General features: G+C 40.5%; 1 protein-coding gene across 6 annotated transcripts in view; it reads left to right on the top strand.

The window, feature by feature from the left end:
- Positions 1-3,589: 3,589 nt before the first annotated feature.
- The window catches only part of ESP4 (HEAT repeat-containing protein), a 28,889-nt gene continuing 10,989 nt past the window's right edge, over positions 3,590-21,489 (top strand). The window contains exons 1-20 of one of the 6 annotated variants that reach the window (XM_089607124.1): positions 3,591-3,940; positions 4,180-4,339; positions 4,770-4,862; positions 4,943-5,048; positions 5,177-5,345; positions 14,660-14,834; positions 15,110-15,238; positions 15,407-15,952; positions 16,115-16,238; positions 16,371-16,708; positions 17,153-17,221; positions 19,151-19,267; positions 19,351-19,596; positions 20,066-20,113; positions 20,204-20,332; positions 20,439-20,579; positions 20,696-20,758; positions 20,886-20,993; positions 21,063-21,146; positions 21,232-21,279. In XM_089607124.1, coding sequence (XP_089463250.1) covers positions 3,723-3,940; positions 4,180-4,339; positions 4,770-4,862; positions 4,943-5,048; positions 5,177-5,345; positions 14,660-14,834; positions 15,110-15,238; positions 15,407-15,952; positions 16,115-16,238; positions 16,371-16,708; positions 17,153-17,221; positions 19,151-19,267; positions 19,351-19,596; positions 20,066-20,113; positions 20,204-20,332; positions 20,439-20,579; positions 20,696-20,758; positions 20,886-20,993; positions 21,063-21,146; positions 21,232-21,279 — 3,111 coding nt within the window. In that variant the 5' untranslated portion in view covers positions 3,591-3,722. Of the gene's footprint in view, positions 3,941-4,178; positions 4,340-4,766; positions 4,863-4,942; positions 5,049-5,176; positions 5,346-14,659; positions 14,835-15,109; positions 15,239-15,406; positions 15,953-16,114; positions 16,709-17,152; positions 17,222-19,150; positions 19,268-19,350; positions 19,597-20,065; positions 20,114-20,203; positions 20,333-20,438; positions 20,580-20,695; positions 20,759-20,885; positions 20,994-21,062; positions 21,147-21,231; positions 21,280-21,489 lie in introns of those variants that run through there. The other 5 variants (XM_089607126.1, XM_089607125.1, XM_089607127.1 and 2 more) reach the window with 5 other exon arrangements.

Here is a 21,489-nt window from a genome sequence, read left to right on the forward strand (position 1 = left end):
CGAAAGTGTGCCCAATCTATCGGTTCTGGAATCAACCATTAGGTGAGAGAACATTAACCTTTTTTAAGGAAGGCTGGATTCCGTATCTGTAAATCATTTCCCACTCGAATTATGCTCTGAGAAAACTCCCAAGAAATAAGCTGTGATTAGCATGAATAGCCTTTTAGCGAATGAGTCAAAGAGCTCAGTAACATAACCCAGTGTCCATGATCACTTCAGGATTTAGATCAAGTCTCATTGTGACCATCATAGTGGCCTCGGTTAGTGTGTCGTAACGGTCCTTAAACGACACATCTACACCAAGACCTGTCCAGGTCGTACACTTACCGCAAGTGTAGAATGCTCCCACATAGTGATCAGCCTTCACCCATGTGTTCCACATATATGACTTTAGATATAGTTTTCCAGGCGTATATCAGCCATCGACCATGTTTTAGCACACCGCCCGAACTCAGGTGCCCAGCACGTGACTCAGTTAGATACGGAGGCTATGGAATAATGAATGTTTAATAAATCTCATTAAATAAGAAATAACGCTTTCAATTCAAATAGATAATAAATGTCAAACTTTATTTTATTAATAATTTCAACGAAAATTTACATAAGTATCTTCTCGTGGGCAAGAATTCCTAACATTGACTTAGCTGCTAGTTTAACTATTCCTACTCGATATGATTTGTGACAGTGACCTCATGGATCCAAATGAACAAAGCTTGGGCTAAACACTTGGACTCAAAAGTTCACAAACCTTTTCCAAGTTTAGCTTAATGTCAACTGACTCCACTAAAGAGTTGACACTGAAAATCTCTCGGTTCAAATGAATTTATTTTCTACTCAAGAATTCAACCAAATTATGATGAGCGGATCCACTGAACATTATCTATGTTTACCCTTCATGAATATCATCAGCTAGTCGGGATTTACAATATTACCATTTTACCTTTCTAGCTGTTATTTCCTCAACTCCTTTGTCGCTTGTGAATAAGTTAGAAACAATGTATTGACGAGGAGCTAACAAGTCACATTGTTTCATCCAAAAGAGTCAGGACTCAATTTGGACACTGGCCAGTTCATTTATTCACATTCCAAGGAACAAAGCATGAGGTGATATACATTGCATTTCAGCAATCTTGTACATGAATTCCATATCTATGAGAACTTCACAAAGTTACTCATGACATTCTCACAACTTAGTACTTCACCAATAGGCCCTGTTCAGAATCACATAATGAGTCCGAACTCTGACTTTCTCAAATGAGAATACGTAAGTTGTGAAATGGCATGTCTCATTTCAGGATTAAGGTAAGCATGATGCAATTCATACGTAGTGACTTCGAGACATAAGAGGTTAAATGGTTTGTTCTTATATTGTCTCTAGAAGTGCACTGGTCAATTCAGTACCTTCGGAAGATACCTAGAAGAACTATAGAGTCTCAAACTCTCAATGCCTCATAATCAGACACCATAGATTCTTCTAACAATCGTACTGAGGTCAATAGTCCTTTGACCCTTAGATTGCGAATATATCGTTTTAAGCAAACTACGAAGAGTTTGTTCATGCAAATCTACATTTGTCTCTTCGTAAGTTGTTAAGTTTGTTTATGGACTAAAGACTAAGTTTTATCATAAAGCTTCAAACAGACAAAGAAGAATGAATGAACGTTTCAACTTTTTATTAATGAATAAGCAATTACAAGCAAGAGTCTTCGTGAGACTTTATTACATCAAATGTATAAAATAAAGACTACAACTCTTCTTGTGGGCACCATTGACAACATGAGTTCGCTAGGAAGGATCCGAAGGGTGCTCCTACCGGCGAGGGCGGGGGCAGATCTATCAGATCGTTCCGAGTCTCCGGGGCGGCCTCGTTTGAAGTCTCGCCAAGCTGGAAGTTCAGGCAGGGGGTTTGATCTATCCCTCGGGAGACCTGAATCTCGGTAAAATCCAGTTGGATGCCTGGAGGGAGATCTCGGTCCGTCTATGCAGCTGAATCCATATTCCGAGCCGAATCATAGAAGTTATTTAGCCAGATCCAGATCGCTGATCCGGAGTATTTAGAGGGGTCGTGTGGGAATCCAACCTAGCGTTAAGAGCTCGGTTGGTTTCTTCCTCATTTTCTAACTTTTTGTTCAGCATATCCAGGATTGCCCTGATCCCCGAAGGGATTTCCTCTCCTGATTCGTAGTGAGTTAGAGTGGAAGACATGATATTTTGTTTTTGGGAAAGTTGTTTCTTTCGACGTTGGTCTTTCTGAAATTTCCCACAGACGGCACTAAATTGTTGATGCTGATTTCGGGATCGTTAGCAATCACAAATATTTCTATAATATATTTGATTTATTTAAAAATAGGTCTCAGAAGACTTCGTATAAGAAACAGAAATGAAATCCCAATTTAATTAGAAAGGAATATTGATACGAAATATAGGAGGAATAAGCTTTTATTAATAATGAAATAACTACAGTTGGGCGAAGTGCCGAGGTCGAGATGGCGAACTCAACAAAGATAAGAGAATTTGAATACAGATGTTAAAGATTGAGTCTAAGTTTGTACGTGCGTAAAAATGAATACAACAATTATTATGTATAGATGAAGAAAATATAATCTCTCGGACATGTGTTGATCAGCTTGTCTTTGCCACGTCGCAGGTTGGTCAATTCTAAGATCCAGTCTTCTCGGCGAGGTTTCCTCTTGACAACGACTTCACTACTCGACTGGTTCAACGCAGGCGATCTGCTCTCTTCGGCGACATGGGCTTGGGCTTTTTGCTCAGAGCTAAGCCGCATCATTTATTGGGCTTTGGCCGAACCAAGGCCCAATAAATAATAAATATTTTTTTGAAAAAATATATACCCCCCAACATAAACCTAGGTCTTTGAACAACTTATCGTAATCAGCTTAATGTCGGAGCTTTTGAACTGGTTGTTGTGTTGCGGAGCTTTGTCGCTGATCTGGGAGACACAGCGTGTCTAAGAAATTGAGGAAGTGAACGGAGTGAGAAAGCTGAGCTAGAGAAAATGAGAGAGAGAGAGAGAGAGAGAGAGGGGTCTGGTCGAAAATTGTGGGCTGGAGGAGAGAGAGAGCTGGTCGGAATAATGGGAAGAGAAAGGAAGAGAGATAATGAGCTAATGGGAAGAGAAAAGAAGAGAGATAATGAACATATTGTATTGGGTAGGGTTTTTGAGCATGAGAAAATGTGGACGATGAGGGAGATATAAATCACGAAACAAAGAAGATGAGGAAGATGAGAGAGAGAGATGGTCGGAATATAGGTGACGAGCTATTGGGTAGGATTCTTTTTGGGGTTAGATAATAATTTCATGAGGAATGTGATTATTGATACAAAAGTTGATTAGGAAAAATTAAACTCTCTTTCCAGAGCTAATCCTAGTTGTAACTTTATTTTTGAAAAAAAAAACAAAGTTAGAAAAATCCCATATTTTGTATCCCAAATGATTACGTACCCTAACTTTTCAAAAACCACCCCAGCCCAACATACCATCTTAACTAAATAAGTAATTGGGCCATAGCCCAGCCCAACATAACTCATGGACCAGAGTCAAACGACAAACTTCCATTTTTCATTGTTGTTGTTTAAACAATCGTCCTCGCTCTAGTAGGCGAAAAAAGGACACTTTTAATAGAGCCACAAATCCACGTTTCCAAGGCGTTGCAGTGAAGAGAAGAAACACCTACAACCGAAGCTAGGTTTTCGGTGATGCGATGGTGGCAGTGACGATGGCGGTGAACTCCAGAGAAAGCCTCGACGGCCTCATTGACTCGGTCAAGTCGGCCTCCGACGTACCGTCGAAGCTCGACCGCCTCCGCCGGCTGAAGCACTACTTGCGAATCGAAGATCTCAATTCCCTGTCCCGTTTCCTTCCTCGTCTCTTCGAGCTTCGCTCCGACCGCTTCGATTCAGTCCGCAAGTTCGCCGCCGGGTAAGCTGTCTTTAACCTTCTGGTTTAACTTTCCCCTTTTTTGCTATTTATTTATTTATTTATTTTTTTTTTTTTTGGAGGAAGTGATAAAACGTAGACGAAAATCTGATCGCGCAAGTATTTTGTAATGCCATAACTTATTTGATCTGTTAGTTTAACTATAAAATAAACGGCAAAATGGAAAAGTAGGAAAATTGTGAAATCGGTATTTAAGCTGGGTTTCCCCCCTTTAAATGTAGAATCTTTGGTGAAATTGGATTGAAGCACGTAGAGTTACTACCTGATATCGTGACTGAGCTGATAACTGTGCTGGATGATGCTACACCGCCTGTTGTCCGGCAATCTATCAGTTGCGGGACTGATTTGTTCCATTGCACACTTGAAAAAGTTGCAATTCAGGTAAATTTTATAATCTACGAGTTGTTTAATGTTTGAATGCAGTAAATATGCTTCAATCTATTTGGTTAGCATAGTCGAAACGAAGAATGGAAGAAAGATTGGCAAAGAAGAAGCTTTTTGGATTTTAACCGTTTTAGCTAATTCTTAGGGGTTCGCCACGAAAGAGACAAAATAATTTGTGAGTATTCAGGAAGATCCATCTGTTGTTGGAGGAGCATTTAAGTTTTTAGTGAGCTTGATGATCCATATAATAGCGTTAGTCGTTCATTTATTAAGTTGAAATTTCTGATTTTGTTTGGATTGGTAATAACATTGTAAGAACTAATTCTGTTTTGGACATCTTGGTAGTTTTTGTTTTTATTCGCTAGTTGATAATATCTCTGTACTTCCTTAAAAAATGTGATGATTACTATATGTTTCTATGTAGTAGGGTCTATATTCTAGCGAGCTGAATGATTCACTTGCATCATCATGGGAATCGATGTTGAGGTTCAAGGATAAGATATACACATTAGCTTTTCAGGTAAATGAACATAAGATGTTGAGATATTGATAAATTTTAGTTTTTGGAGATTTGATTTAGTGCAATGATATGTTTTCAAGCCTGGAGGGGGAGGAATAAGGCTGTTGGCATTGAAGTTTGTTGTGGCAATCATTCTTCTTTACACACCTGATCCTAATGGCTCTACAGAGCCATCTTCTAATGAAGGTAATCTACACGTGACTGCTTTTCGGTCCCTATGATCATAAACACGAGGCAACTCCTCCGATACATTTTAGTTTTAGTTCATTTGTCATCTGTTATCGTATACAAAGTCTGAAAAAATTGGCTTGCAGAAAACATGGTGGAATTTAATGTATCTTGGCTTCGTGGTGGTCATCCTATACTCAACATTGGAGATTTATCCATTGAGGCTAGTAAAAATCTGGGCGTGTTGCTTGATCAACTCAGGTTCCCTGTCGGGAACTCTCTCAGTAACTCCACAACCATTGTTATTATTAATAGGTATATCCCTTCTGTCAGTCTCAATATAAATTGTTAAAAGTAGGACCATACTCAGCCATTAGGAGTTTTATTTATATAAATTAGACTTGAGTTATGAAATTAGGCTATTTGCAATTATTGTTTTTAATTAGAGAAATGGCCACATATACTATCATTTCAATAACATTTTCCAATAATCCACTAAAATCTAATTTTGGCTAAAAATACTACTTGGCTTTGTGTGAAAAACCCAAAATATCATTCACTATAATATTCCTTACATTTTGATCAAAAACCAAAACTCAATTAATGTTTATCTTTATTAATTATTTTTTCATTTAATTGATTTTATTTCTCTTTCTCTCTCCCTAATCGAGTTTATTCAAAATCTCACAATTTTCTCAAAATAAAGATAAATATTAATGGTTTTGGACTTTGTTCAAAATGTAAGGAATATTAAAGTGAAAGGTATTTTTGGTTTTCCGCACTAAGCGAAATAGTATTTTTGGCCAAAATTATGTTTTAGTGGATTAATGGAAAATGTTATGGAAATGGTGGTAGATATGACAATTTATCTTTTAATTATGTATTTTTATTATCACGAATTTAGGGTTTTAATTAGGCAATTAGGGTCTAATTATATTACTCCATAATTATCCAGACCTACTTATAAACGGGTCTTTCTATTATCAATGAAATGAAAGTAGCCCCCAATCAAATAACTTAATCTCTCTCAAAATGAGAAGAGGTTACGTTCCGGTGGAGCTTTGCATTCTTAGTATTCTTATTTTCCAACAATTAAATCATAAAGGCTCTCATCATGAGATCATCTCGGGTTCATAACAATAACATAATGTATATCATGATGTGCGGTCTTAAAAAAATGCTCTCCTCTCTTTCCTCTCTTCGATCTCCTTTCCCGCTCCCTGACCGGCCTCTTGTCAACGGAAACATGGCCGGAGGGAATGTCTGCCTTTTTGTTAAGTTTAAACTTGAAAACAAGGAGTTCAAATGTTCCATAGGGAAGGATGGAAGAATTGTGCGAATGTAGAAGATTGCAAAGGAAAGGAGTTCAGCATTTTCGTCCACAGGAAAGCAGCAGCATGGATCCATGATAAGTCGAAGGAGATTACTAAAGTTTTTCAGCCTGCCTTCTTCCGGCGACGGTTCTCGGACAACTTTTTTTCCCTCATCATAGACGTCTTGGAAAACAAACGTGGTCGGTGTATCAGAATACTTAGGTGATCCGAAAATCATTCTCGTTCCAGAAGGAAGGAACTTGAAAGGCTGGCTCAAAGATTAAAATATCGATACCGATACGGATACCGAAGTTTTGATTTTATTGATATATCGAGTATTGACGGATATATTGACGGATATCTTATAACAATTTTAATATCGACTATCGATGATATCGATGATTTTATCAATGATTTATCGATTACTGACGGATATATCGACAAAAATCCTGTAAAAATAGATATTATGTATAGTTTAATGATAAATATAACAATTATATTATATATATATATATCTATATATTTATAGTTATAAATATACGTAATGAATGAATATATAACATTTATTTGAATTTTGAACCACTTGATTTTAATTTGAAACAATGGAATGCAAAAATAAAAAATCTTTGATGTTATTTAGTTAACAAATAAAGCTCATCTCATTGTGAAATTGAAAAATTTAAAGAAATCACTCCATATAAACCTATGTGGTTCTATGAATTTTACTAAGCAGCAATAGGTCTTCACCCCCCGAGAACTCAAGTTTAAATTTTGGGCCGATTTAAAGCTATAAAAATAGGTATTTCAGGAATAACTTTTTTGTTTTGGCTTTTATAGTAAATTTTCTACAAAAAATTGTATTTTGGGAGTAAAACGATATTTAAGCTGTTATAGTAATTTTTTAAAGAACTTCTCATTTTTCCTTGATATCGTGGATATATCGAGATATATCGTTGGTATTTTGAACATTGGGCTGGCTGTTCTCCCGGTCTTTGAGTAACATCCTTAGGGACTGGAAGCAAGAGCAGCACACCTTTCATGCCCCTGATGTTAAGCAGTCGGCGAGGCCGGTTGTTCAGCCGGGGTAAAACGGTCTTAAGTTTCTAAGGTAGCAGGGTCTAAGAGTCTTCCCGCTCCTTCGTCGTCCAAGGAAAATGTCCCGTTGGCTGCGAACGCTTTGCGTCCAAGCACGGCTCCATCAATAGAGCCATCCCGGATCCTCCTTCCTGCGCTCAGAGCTAGGACTTTGATGTGGTTGTCTGTCGTCACAAAGGAGTTTTCCAATGGAAAGCCATCTTTCAGGAGATCCATAAGCGGACCCGGAAACTCTTTTGGTCGCCCTTCGTTGGAAATAAAGCTGTGGTTTGGTGTAGTGATGAAGAAGAGAGATTCTTTGGTGAACATGATGACGGTGGCTTTCAAGAGAGAAGAGGTCGCCTTTTTTAGCCCCTGGTCGGAAGAAAATCTGTGGGCGGGCCAACAAACTTTTATGAACAACTGGATAGGGATCGAGGGTCTACCTTTCGACCGTTGGAACCCTCAATTGTTGAAGGAGGTCGGAGATAAACTTGGCGGCTTGATTGAAATTGTGAAAGCGACTCTTGATATCTCTTTTCTTCAATTCGCAAAAATCAAATGTAGAGGGCCTGGTTTTGGGCTTGTCGAATCGGACCTCTTCCTCGGCAAATCCGTTCGTCTGCGTTTGTTCAATCTGGGCGCGCCAATCAGGAGCGGATTCTCAGGCACGGCGCCGGAGTGTGGTTCACCGCCGGTTTCTCTTGGAACCGGGTCCAAGGCAGACACTCGGACCGATGCTAAGTTTAATCCTCATGTTTCGGGAACTGGTGCTTTTTTGAATTCACACGAAGTCAGAGAATGTTCTAAAGAAAATGGAATGTTTCCTATTAATGTCTACTCGATTAACGTGACAAGTGTAGTTTATTTGAGAGAGATACAAGCTCCTGCTCTTATTCTGTCTTCTGATTCAGTTGGAGATAATGAAGGGCTTTCAACGTGTGACATAGGGCTGATGGAAGAGGCTAATTGCTCTTAAGTGGGCCCGATCCAGTTTTCAGGCCCACAGGCCCAGGATAACTTAGGTACTCCATCTTTGTCTGATTTAGGCCCCCCACAAGCCATCTCAGAAAGGTATTACAGACCTTGGAAAGCCGTTTCAGTGGGCCGGTCAAGTCGGTGCCCCGAAAAACATCTTTTTTTGTGTTGCGACTATTGATAGATGGAACGACTTAATCAGAGAAAAGTTTCGTTCCTCGACTACGGAAGCATGCTTTGGACTACGGCAGTGATTTGGAATTGATGAGGGATCCTAAATGGGAAATTCATTATGAGGAGAAAACGTGAGGATCAGGAGGCCTCTTCTCCTTGTCCTGAGCCGGGTCTTGCAAGCGATTCTGGGAGCGTCGAGGTTGTGGTGGAAGAAGAGCTCGGACTGATGGTAGATGAGGGTGTGCTGAATAATCTCATGGGCGCATTCTCGGTTTCCATTGAGATTGGAAAAGAAGACTCGTCGTGGTGGTTTTTGGGTGTTTACGGTCCTTGTCGTTCGGGTGATCGTAAGGAGTTTTGGATGAATTAGCAGGTCTCGGTGTAGTGTGTGGTCCTGCTTGGTGTGTAGGTGGTGATTTCAACGTGGTCCATTTCGCTCGTAGAGCGTACCTCCCTGGTTAGGGCTAGGAGATCGATGAGCCTTTTCAACGAACTTATCTCTGACTTTGGCCTCTCAGATCCGGCCATCTCTAACGGAAGGTTCACTTGGTCGACCGTTTCGAGGGGTTTCGATTTGCTTTTGCCTTGATCGGTTCTTGTTCGTAGAAGGGTGGAAGGAATTTTTTCCTTTCTGTACGCAAGAAATCCGATTTAGAGGTGTTTAAGATTATTTCCCGATCACAATGAGCACGTGTCCGGTTAAATGGGCCCGAGTCCCTTTAGGCTGGATAATTCGTGGTTGGCTAATTAGAATTTCAGAAAATTAGTGAGCGATTGGTGGGGCCGAGAAGACCATCAAGGCTGGGAAGGTTTCTGTTTTATGCAGAAACTAAAAGGGCTCAAGGAAATGGTTGAAAGGTTGGGCTACGGTGGAAAGATCTAAAGTTGCAAGACTGAAAGCGTGTCTCCAGCGTGACATACTTCTTTTGGACAAAGAAGAAGAAGCCTCGAATTGGTCTCTCGAGAAACGCAATGAAAGAGCCGAGTTGAAAGTCAAGCTCGCTGGAATCTTAAGAGGCAGAAGAGAGAGCAATCAGATTGAAAGGTAAAGTTTCGTGGGCCAGAGATGGAGACGGGAACACAAAGTTGTTTTACTCTGTCATGTCAGCGAGGAAGGCCAAAATCGCTATTCGGAGACTTGAAACAGAGGTTGGCTCCCTTATCAAAGAAGAGGGTTTGATCATCGAGGAAATCAACGGGTTATACGTGCATCCGTTTTCGGCCAGCCCGGTTTGCACGATCGAGTGGGAGGGAGTGTGTTGGCAGCCTATTTCCTCAGAGCACGCCTCGGAGCTGTTTAGACCCTTTGAGGAAGCGGAAATTAAAGCGGGAGTCTTTGGGTGTGCTAGAGGTAAATTGCCAGGGCCCGACAATTTTTCTGTGGCTTTCTATCTGGATTTTTGGGAGATCCTTAAAGATGATCTTTCGAGGGTTTTCACTGAGTTTTGGAATAGCAGTGTGATCAATATTTCTACCAACGAAACTCACCTTTGTTTGATTCCAAAGAAGTTGAACACCAACAAAGTGAGGGATTTTCGTCCTATCAACCTCGTCATCAGACTCTTAAGATCGTTGCGAAGGTGTTGACAAAGAGATTGAAGTTGGTTATGGACGATCAGAGAGTGCCAAGGAGCTTTCGTAAAGGGGCGACAAATTACGGACTTGATTCTTATAGCTAATGAAACAGTGGAAGAGTATAGCCGTGCGGGTAAGAAAGGTGCGGTTCTTAAGTTGGACTTTGAGAAAGCTTACGATAAGTGGATTGGAACTTTCTTGATTTCGTTATGGAGAAAAAAGGCTTCGATGCTCGTTGGAGGGAGTGGATCAAGGGATGTTTCGTGTCCGTTTCGTTCTCTGTCTTGATCAATGGAAAATCGCGCGAAAGATTCGCCGGGTCAAGAGGCATCCGTCAAGGAGATCCTCTTTCTCTTCTGTTCATCCTCGTCGCGGACGCTCTTTCGTGCCGCATTTATCGTGGAGTAAGCAGAGGTCTTTTTAAGCCGACTGTCGTCGGGTCGCCCGGTATCGAGATATCTCATCTACAATTTGCCGATGACACGCTGATTTTCGGCGAGGATGATTCAACAAGTTGGGAGAATTTGATCTCTATCGTTAAGGAGTTCCGCGCAGTCTCTAGCCTCATGATCAACATCGAGAAGAGTAACATTGTGGGTATTAACTGGTCCGAGGTTGAGGTTGCTGCTCTCGTTGGGTGTTTAGGCTGCCAAGAATCTAAATGGCCGATTAGTTACTGGGGGATGCCCCTGGGAGACTGCCAAAGAATGAAAGCGTTCTGGGATCCGGTTTTGGCTAAGGTGGTGAAGAGACTCGACGGTTGGAAGATAAGCTTCCTCTCTAAGGGTGGGAAGATGACGATTATTAATGCTGTCCTTTTCGCGCTCCCGGACTAATTTCATGCCGATTTTTAAAATACCGGTGGAAGTTGCTGCAGATATCGAGAAGATTATGCATCAATTCTTTGGGGAAGGTTTTGGGGACAGCAGATCTCGCGCGGCGGTGACATGGAAAACTTGCTGTTTATTGAAGAATAGAGGGGGCCTAGGCTTCGGTAGTCTCGAGGATAAGAACAATGCTATTTTGGTGAAATGGTTGTGGCGCTTCCCGATCGAAGAAGATGCTTTGTGGCATAAGGTTATCAGCGCCATCTACAGTACTCTTCCGGGGTGGGATCCGGGGGATTCACAGGACCGTGCGTTTCGTAGCCCTTGGCGCTCCGTCTTGATTGTCCGGGAGTTGTTTTTGAGCTGTTGTTCTTGGAAGGTTTTCGACGGGTCTATCGTACGTTTTTGGGAGGATTCTTGGTGCGGAGATATGTGTTTGAAAGATCGTTTTCCGGGGTTGGCGAGACTATGCCCTCTCCAGAACGTTCCTATCAACAGATTCGTGTGTTCTCTCTCTAATCTCGGACAGGTGGATTGGAACTTCGGTTTTCCAAGGAGTTTGTTGATCAGGGAGTCTGACGAAGCTATTGATTTGATGGGGGGTTTTAATTCCTTCAAGTTATGGGAAGGGTTCGAAGATCGACATATGTGGTTGGGTGATGAAGAGGCGTTCTCGGTGAAGTCTATGGCTGTAGATATCACCCCGCCTCCTCTCTGTCCCCGTTTCCCTTCTTTGAAGGGGTTTGGAAAGTTCCGGTTCCGAATAAGGTTAAAATTTTCGCTTGGCTGGTGGCTATCAAGAGAACGAATACCGGGGATCGCATCCAAATTCTGAACCCCCACCTTTCTCTGTCGCCGAATATATGCTCGTTGTGTCTTAGGGCAAATGAAGATGCCGATCATCTTTTCATCCGGTGTAGAGTGGCTTCTGAAATTTGGAGGTGGCTTTGCTCGATGTTGGGTCTCGACTCTTGCCCAAACTCTGTTGAGGAATTGTTGCAGCTTCACGGTTCACCAGGGTTCAGCTCCAAAAGGACTGCAGCAGCGAAGACGGGGGTTTTGGCAGGTCTGTGGTGTATTTGGAACACTCGGAATAAGTCCATCTTCAAAGACGAGCCATGGAATCTGAATGCCTTGATCGAAATCTTAAACCATTGTATCGCTCTATGGATTTTTTCTTCTTGTAACGAGTTCAAGTCCTTCTCTTTAGCGGACTTGGCTAGGGACTGGTCTAGTTCGCTGTAATTTATGTTTTCAAGGGCTTTTGGTTTTTATTCGGATTCTCTTTTATAATTTCTTGTAATCTCTATCCTTGTTCTTCGGCTTTGCCGTGTTTTTAATAAAGTCTGGTGTTTCTTTACAAAAAAAAAATCATGATGTGCAGTCTTATATATAGTATTAGCTCCATAACACCAGTGATTGTTTGTTGTAAATAGTAGATATGAGGGGTTAGTTATTAATAGATAGTTATGGGGTTAATAGGGTATTATCATAAGTAATAGAGTATAAATAGAAGGGAACTACTAGGAGAAGGTATCTTGTCATATGGTATTGCTTGTGGAAGAGAATATTTGGGAGGTTCTCTCCCGTGAGTCTTTGTAATACCGCTCAAGATCAATACAGTTTCATTTTCTCTTCGATAATCTTTCTTCTACACTAGCTTGTTGTGGATTGAATATCTCGGTTCATAGCAAAATTGTATTAGAGCAAGTTACGATCTTGACCACGGAGAGATTTGACTTATCGATGCTCAGAATGGACGAGATGATGCTCAGAATCGATAAGGTGTTTACCAGATTTCAAGGCGATATGGAAATCTAGAAAAGTGGTTCGGCCAGCTACAAGATGTCATTAGCAGAAGCGAAAGAAGAAACTTGGCGCGGATCCATGTTGAATCGAACCTCAATGATGTCGAATTCGCGAAGCTGATTTCAAATCAGATCGGATTTGCACCAAATAGCCAGATTGAAGCTGGTCGGCACTGCAGAAGAAGAAGATGAGGGATAGACGGAGCTGATTCAAGAAGCTGAGGTGGTATATCTGAGCCACAAAGAAGAGTCGGAACTCTCCGAGAAGAAAGAAGAGCTACCATGGCTGTGCGAGGCGTCGGGATCGGTGAATAAGAGGCACAGTGTGGCTGCGTTCGTGAAGGACCGGGGGAAAGCAACAGCCGAGACTGGTAGCGCCAATTGCAGATCCAAGCCTTTCCTGGTTCTCTCGCAGCTCAACAACGCAGACAAAGCTGATGGCGATTTTAAATCACAATCAGATCTGTGCGAACTTCCAGGTCTGCGAGGGAGTGAAGGCTGCGTACAACTGGAGCTGCCGATTTCGTATCATTGATGAGTCGGAGAATCGGCGGAGTCTGCAGATCACGGAACCGTCGATCGAAGAAGAAATCAGCGCTCGTTCACGTTTCTAATGGCGGAATCGGTAAACATCTTCGAAGTACGAGGCGACGGAGACAACTCTGGAAGGCGTGGAAGAAAGAGAAAATGGCACGGAAGAAAGAGAAAAAGAAAAGGAACAAGGCAGGGAAGAAGACGGTGTGGATTGAACGGAGGTCAGCGCGGCGATCGATCGCATCGGAGCCAATGCTGGCAGCTGCGGCGACCGAAGTCATCGAGATTGATCCTGGTGCTTGGGTGGTCCACGAGGGGAATAATAGGGAAATCAAGAGGAAAAAGAAAGTGAGGGAAACTAAAGACAATGGAGGCGGGGACGGTGGATCTCCGGCGACCACCGCGGCGGCGGAGGAATGCCGGCGACTTTGGCTGAACAACAACGGTGACGGTACTCCGACGGTTGATGTGGCCACATCAGGAACGTGGTTGCGTAGGTGTACAAGAAGTGTTTGGATGCTGAATGGATCCCAACGAAGAAGCTCTAGAAACTTGAATTTGGGCCTATTGGGCCCATGGAGGCTGTGGAAGGAATAATGGGCCTATTCCCACCTCTGGTTGGTGGGAATGTCTTTTTTTTAGAGGCAAAGTCTGAAATTGGGAGGCTGGTCAGCAATCTACACTAACAAAGAAGATCATCGCCATTGAAGTGTCCACCACCTTGAGGACAAGGTGGTTTTTAGGAGGCCGGTAGTGTTGTGGATAGTAGATATAAGGAGGAGTTAGTTATTAATAGATATATATATATATATATATATATATATATATATATATGGTTTATAGGGTATTATCATAAGTGGTAATAGAGTATAAATAGAAGGGAACTACTAGGAGAAGGTATCTTGTCATTTGGTATTGCTTGTGGAAGAGATTATTTGGGAGGTTCTCTCCCGTGACTCTTTGTAATACCGCTCAAGATCAATACAATGATATTTTCTCTTCGATAATCGTTCTCTTGACTAGCTAGCTTGTTGTGGATCGAATCACTCGTTTCATAACATTGTCATCTAAACTATAAGATGCATATATAATCGAGCAAAACTCACTTTAACTTGACTATGCTGACATATGCTTAAATATATTATTTACGGGCCACATAGATGAAAACAGCCTTGTTTATAAATCTGTTCAAATAAACACAATTACACGTAAATATACTACACAATGCTTCTAACTTTTTTGTCATCTGTGAACTCATCTCTTAAAGTTTATTGCATATACATTTTAATGTTTACATTTATGTTAACCTTTTCCCTGTAACTTTTTTTTATAATCTATGAATTCAGCCTTTCATCCATTGCTAAGAAGAGACCTGCATTCTATGGACGTATCATGCCCGTTTTATTGGGCTTTAATCCGTCAACTTCTGTAATTAATGGAATTCGTATTTCTGGGGCACATCATGCTCTGCGAAATGCATTCGTCACCTGCTTAAACTGCACTCACCCGGGTGCTGCACCGGTACTTTCTCATTCCATATAGTGCCTACGGCACATTCATTGCGTTTGATCTCTGTCATTCATTAATCAAGTTAATGCATACACACAAACCAAAAATAAAACACCAATGTTTGGTTTATGTCATTATATTGAACAATATTGCGGCTCATATGCTATAAATTACTTTTTTGAAGCTTGGCTAGATTTGTGGATTCTTTGATTCTTACTGTACGTACTTTCTCCTCTGAGCAAGAATTGTTTTTCAACTTGTAATTCACAGTAATTTGATTCTTGTAGTGGCGTGATCGCATAGTTGGGGCCTTAAGGAAGATTAATGATGGAGGATTGGCACAGGCAATCACTCCACATAACTCCAAGATTAATGGAGGAGAAAGACATGTGCTAGAAGAGACTCTTATTGTTAAGGTTCCTGCCTTTTACTACGTTAATTATTAATTATCTAGCTCTACATCAAAATTTAACCGTCTCTCTCTTAATTTTTATAATGGAAAGCCGTACTCTTAAAAAAACTCAACATTTATGCATTTGTTCTATACAGAGACTGGAATCTAATATGATAATAAATAATTACAGGAAGAGAAATTAACTGTTGAAGCATATGAGTCGAATAATAATCTCTCAAAGAAAAGGTCTGGATCACAGGACAAGGGCGATTTATACAAGGATGATGATACACCAGGGAAACGGCTCAAAGCAACAACTAGTGTCTCGGAGGATTCAGCTAAAGAGTCAGATAAAATTTCTGTTACTCAGGATGACACAACTTCAACTGGACCAAGCACTGCCAAAGGAGATGGTGATACTGGTCCTGTGCATCAATTAGTTGCAATGTTTGGTGCCTTGGTTGCTCAGGGAGAAAAGGCTATTGGTTCACTAGAGATTCTTATTTCAAGTATCTCTGCTGATCTATTAGCCGAATTAGTGATGGTTAACATGCATAACCTCCCTCCAGATCTACCAATGGCAGGAGATGATGAAACACTACTTGATGTGAATATATGTGATTCCCAAGTTAAATATCCACCATCTTTTGTTGCGAATGTTCAGTCACTTCACACTACGTTCCCTAAGATATCTTCACTGCTTTCTACTCGTCCGTCAGTCTCAAGTGATACAACGGTATGGTTTTTCTAACAAGCCATTTCCTTTTATTAAGTGAACTCCACTTACTTCGAGTCACAGGGCCATGTCTAGCTCTTATTTGTTTTTTTTTTTGTAAAATACTCGATGTGAAGAATTTAGTTTCTCAGATTCTTTGTCTATATTTGTGCTGCGTTGCAGAAACGTAAAAGGGAGGTGGGACTAGTTGCAGATAATGCTGTGATTTCTGTTGCCATGGATGATGAAACAGAGAATCAATTGTTTACTAGATTTTCTGCTTCTGCTGATGTTTCTTCTCAAATGGGTAAAGGCTCCTATACTCCTACTGGCATTCATGATGAAGAAAATCTAGAGAGTTATTTACCTGGACTGGATTCCTCTGTTAAGGATGATAGTCTATCTCGACTGATTGCCGTGTCGGCATTGATCCCAACAGGTCTCGATGAGTCCATTAAAGATCAAAGTACGAGTTTTGGTGAAAGATCATCACTAAATTTACCGACATCAGTTTCTACCGAAAGGTCTGAAGACCTCAGCCCTAAAGCACCAACTTCTGAAGCCAACAGCATAATTTCCTCAACAGCAACTTCTGTTGGGCTGTCCCATCAGCTTGTCCTGCCAAAATTATTAGCGCCTGTCATCAATCTTGCTGACGACGAGAAAGATAATTTGCAGAAATCAGCTTTTAATCGTGTGATTGAGGCGTATAAACATGTATTGATTTCTGGTGGTGCACAGTTACGATCTTCTTTGCTTGCCCAGTTGGTAGTTGAGGTAGTAATCCTAGCAAGTTTGAAAACGTTATTTCTTTGTAAACCTTGTGAGAGACTAAATGACGCAATTATTTGGTTTTTAGCGTTTCTTTTGGTTCAACCGCTCTTGGGTCAATTAGATTTGTACGTGGCTGTAAGAATATGGAAGATAATATGTGAGTTACTTCAAAATTTATTTACTTATATTTTATTTTACTGGGTTTTCAGAATTCGCTCTTAAAAAAATGGAAGAGTTTTGGTAAAACTAATTTTTTTAGAAGATAGTAGGCAATGTTTAAAGTTTAATCTTTTTTCGTATATACAGCCACGTATGTAATCTCTTAGAAACAAGTATGCAGATAACCTTTCATCATTGCTGAGTGAAGTTATTTGGCATCACCTTAGGTTTCATGTCGTGACTGAGTTTCAACTAATTTTTGTTACTTTGACTAATGGCCTTTTGCAGTTTCCACTAGAATTGGATCCATGGAATCTGATTCAAAAGCATATGTTGGAAGATTATATCAATCACGAGGCAAGTTACTTCTCAGTTTTGTTTTCTCCTTTTTTTTTTTCTTTTTTTTTCCCTTGTGAATATATGACATTTAAAATAATTGCGTATAATTAATTTTATCTCCGATTTGTTGTACTGTTGAGGGTGTGTTGACTGTTCATCCAACTTCTTTTTGAGATTAGAGAGATCAAGGGCTAACTAGACGTCAGTCAATTTTTTACAAAAAAGAAACAAGGGACAATTTCATTAAAAACGGACAGGCCGTAAAGATACGATGGTTATGGACGAGGTCAATTTAAAGAGAGACACAGCACAAGCTAGTCGAACATGCCACCCCGACCCTCAAACCAAACTCGGCCGACTGAAAAACAAACCGAAGGTCACGACGCACAAGACCAGTCCTTAGACAGATCTGCTTAAGACTAAAATCGAATGCGCTACAAGAGGAGAACAGCCATAAAGCAAAACAACGATTAATACTATCAATCAGCTCTTGAAAGTTCCAAAATCCATTGTTGAAGAGCACACTGTTCCGAGTATTTCATATGCACCACAGACCAGACAGGACACCTGTCTTTGCCGCCGCAACCCACTTTGCAATTTTCCATGGCGACTCATGAATCTGAAAAAGTGCATCAATGGAGCTTGGACAATTTTCGTCAAGATCCAATTGAGAGAATAGCCAAAATCAAGCTCAAGCACTGGTGCTACGATGGAGAGAGGTAATACACGTGTTCCCCCCGCCCATTGACAAAGAGAATGAAATTTGGCATAAGCGCGAACTGCGGATTTGATTTCTGGACGCGGTCAGCAGTGCTGACTCTATTTAGAGCCACGAAAAAAAAGAACGGGTGGGGGGAGCACACAGCGAGAGGTCAGTCGTCATGGATCTCACCAAGAACTCGTCCTCATCGCCGAGCCATGCTCTTTGATATTATTTCACAAAGTGACTAAGTTCAGGAAGTCCAGAATCTCAATGGCTTTTCCCGACTCCCTTATTGTCAAACGGTAATTTCAATCAATCTGATTGGGGGAGAGGGAGGATTGCGAAGTGAACAAACCTATTTATCGTCAAATGGATCTAACCTAGAACTCGTCCTCATCGCTGAGCCACGCTCTTTGATATTATTTCACAAAGTTACTAAGTTCAGGAAGTCCAGCATCTCAATGGCTTTTCCCGACTCCCTTATCGTAAAATTTCATGGAGAGCAGTAATTCCAATCAATCTGATTGGGGGAGAGGGAGGAGGGCGACGCGAACAAACCTATTTATCCGAACGTTTTGCATAGGGCACTAGCGGGACAAACCCGGAAACCGATCTTTTAGGCTGAACTCTCCATTCCAATGATCCTCCAAAAGCTGCACAATAGATTCACCCCTCACCTTCCAAGAGCAGTGACTAAAATTTTTCGTGCGAATCAAGGACACGGAATGCCAAGGGCTGCGAAAAATGCGATCAGCAGCACGCCTGGATCCCACCCATTGCTATGAAGACCGTAAATAGCTCAAATTACTTTGTGCCAAAGATCGTTATCTTCCTTTCGAAATCCCCACAACCACTTTGCGAGAAAAGCTCTATCTTATGTATCAAACTTCTAAAACCCAAGCCACCCTTATTCTTTGGAAGATAGCAAGTTTCCAAAGCAAAGCCATCCTAGAAACGTTCCAAAAAGAATCTTTTCATAATTTTTCGATGTCATCGGCGACCCCGACGGCCATCCTGAAAGCGGACAGGTAGTATGTAGGGTGTGCAGAAAGGACGGTGTTGATAAGAGTCCTCTCTTGGAAAGGACACCGCGCTTCCACCTGTCGAGTCTTTTCACGAGTCAACTATTTTCATTCAAATTAATTATTGGTACTTGTGACCATATAAATAGTGACTTGCAATGTTTAATGCTGCTTGTTTATGTCATAATCAAACAGCTGATTGTAACTTGTGGATTTCTGCAGGGACACGAGTTGACATTGCGTATCCTGTACAAGTTGTTTGGTGAAGCAGAAGTAGGTCGTGATTTCTTTTCTTTGACTACTGCTACTTCTGTATATGAATTGTTCCTTCTGACTTTGGTACGCATTCTTACGCTTATTTCATAGTTGTCCTTTCAAAAGATGATGATTTAGCTTCTAGTGTCTTCTTTGTTTTACTGCAGCTGGAGACTATGAGGGATTCATTTCCACCCTCCGACAAATCATTGAGTAGATTGCTTGGAGAGGTTCCATATTTGCCAAATAAGGTCTTGAGCTTTTTGGAGGGTATGTGTTCACATGGAGACTCTGACAAGGCTGAGAAAGAAGTGCAAAGTGGGGACCGAGTGACCCAAGGTCTAAGCACGTTGTGGAGCCTGATTTTGCTGAGGCCTGCTTTTCGAGACGCGTGCTTGAAAATTGTTTTAAAGGTCTTACCTATTCCTACATTGGACTTTATTTGTTTTTTCCCATAGATGTGGTCATTTTGAAAATAATACCAGTAAACTTCTGTTCGATCATTAATGAGTGACCCAAGGTCTAAGCACGTTGTGGAGCCTGTTTTTGCTGAGGCCTTTATTTCGAGATGTGAGCTCGAAAATTGTTTTAAATGTTTTACTTATTACTATATTGGACTTCTTTTTGTCTTCTTTCAAAGATGTGGTAATTTTGAAAATCAAGTATAAGGAAACTTATTTTCGACTTTCTTACATTTGAAACAAACCATGAAATAGTTGTAAATTTATGGTAGCCATTATACTTGAATGTGTGCTAGCATTGTATGAGGATGCGATATCCCTAGTTTCCTTAAGTTGAAAATCTAAATCTTATCTAAATGTGTCCAATATGATGTAATCTATTTGCTTGTGTTATGTAATATTTTATGTTTTGCATGGGCAGAGTGCAGTACATCAGATGGAGGAAGTACGTATGAAGGCTATTCGTCTGGTATGTCAGTGGAAACTTGAAAGTGAAGTAACGATATAGCTGCTGGACTTATTTCATAAGATTTTCATGTTCGTTTTGACCATTTAACAGGTAGCTAACAAGCTCTATCCAATGACATCTATTGCACAACGAATAGAAGAGTTTGCACAAGAGACTTTACTGTCTGTAATCAAATTGGATGGAGCAGAAAAATCGGATGCTGAAGGATTAATCAGGAAGGTAATGATCCTATGATAATATGGGCTTTTGATCTTGAGTTATTCTGATTATCTTAACTTCCCCGTGTTTTTATTTTATTTTAAGGTTCAAATGGTATTTTTTGCAGGATTCTGGTCCAGAAACCAGTGTCAACAGTAAAGATGTGTCGTCTGATACTCAGCATTCATTCACTTCTCAAAGAGCCTTGTCCTTTTCACTGTTGGAGGCCCAACGCTGTATGGCACTGTATTTTGCTTTGTGCACAAAGGTCTTGCCTCTCTCTCTTCATATTTATTAAACGTGACTCAGCTACTTCCTCCGTTTATTTAATATAAATTTCTTTAAATACAACTGAGTTCATTAGTTTTGCAATCTTCCTGGCAGAAAAACTCCCTATTCCGAGAAGTTTTTGTGCTGTATAAAAGTATATCACCTGCAGTCAAGCAGGTTTGATAATTTGTTCATGTGTTCTATATCTTATTTGTTTTTGAATTGCCACACGAGTACAGGTTTTATTAGCCTAACAGATTTTTTTTTTTTTTTTTTTTTTTTTTTTTTTTTTTTTTTTTGGCAGGTGATAGAACGGCACATCCCGATGCTAGTCCGCACTATGGGAACATCTTCTGATCTTCTTGATATTATTTCAGATCCTCCAGTTGGAAGCGATAGCCTCTTAATGCAGGTAAGGAATTTGATGATTTGTTTTGGTCAGTTTGAGGATGAGATTCTGAGAGGCCATGTTCTGTATCAGGTTTTGCATATATTGACAGATGGGGCAGTGCCCTGTCAGGAGCTAATATTTGCGATTAAGAAGCTATATGCTTCAAAACGGAAGGTACATTATTTACGAAAGTTGACTGCAAGTAATAAAATAAGAAGACATTATTTTTTCATACGTGTTTGTTTGCTATTCATTGCAGAATATAGAGATACTTATTCCAATATTTCCTTTTCTGTCAAAAGATGAGGTAGGTTACACTTCTTGGTTATGTTTCAAAATCCATGAGTAGTAACAAAGAATTGATTAAGTTCTTGAAAGATTCTGATTATATTGCTGTTCTTCTTCCCACTCAGCTTGTCTTTTAGTAGTCAATTTTTAAAAAAATAAAGAATAAAGAAACTCTAGTATGATTTTATTGAAAAACTGCCGAGCCGAACAGAAATACAGTGCTAAATAC

Source organism: Urtica dioica, chromosome 2, assembly GCF_054948205.1.
Source record: "Urtica dioica subsp. dioica isolate 48M chromosome 2, U.dioica_male_clone48M_v1_H2, whole genome shotgun sequence".
NCBI classification, from domain to species: Eukaryota; Viridiplantae; Streptophyta; class Magnoliopsida; order Rosales; family Urticaceae; genus Urtica; species Urtica dioica.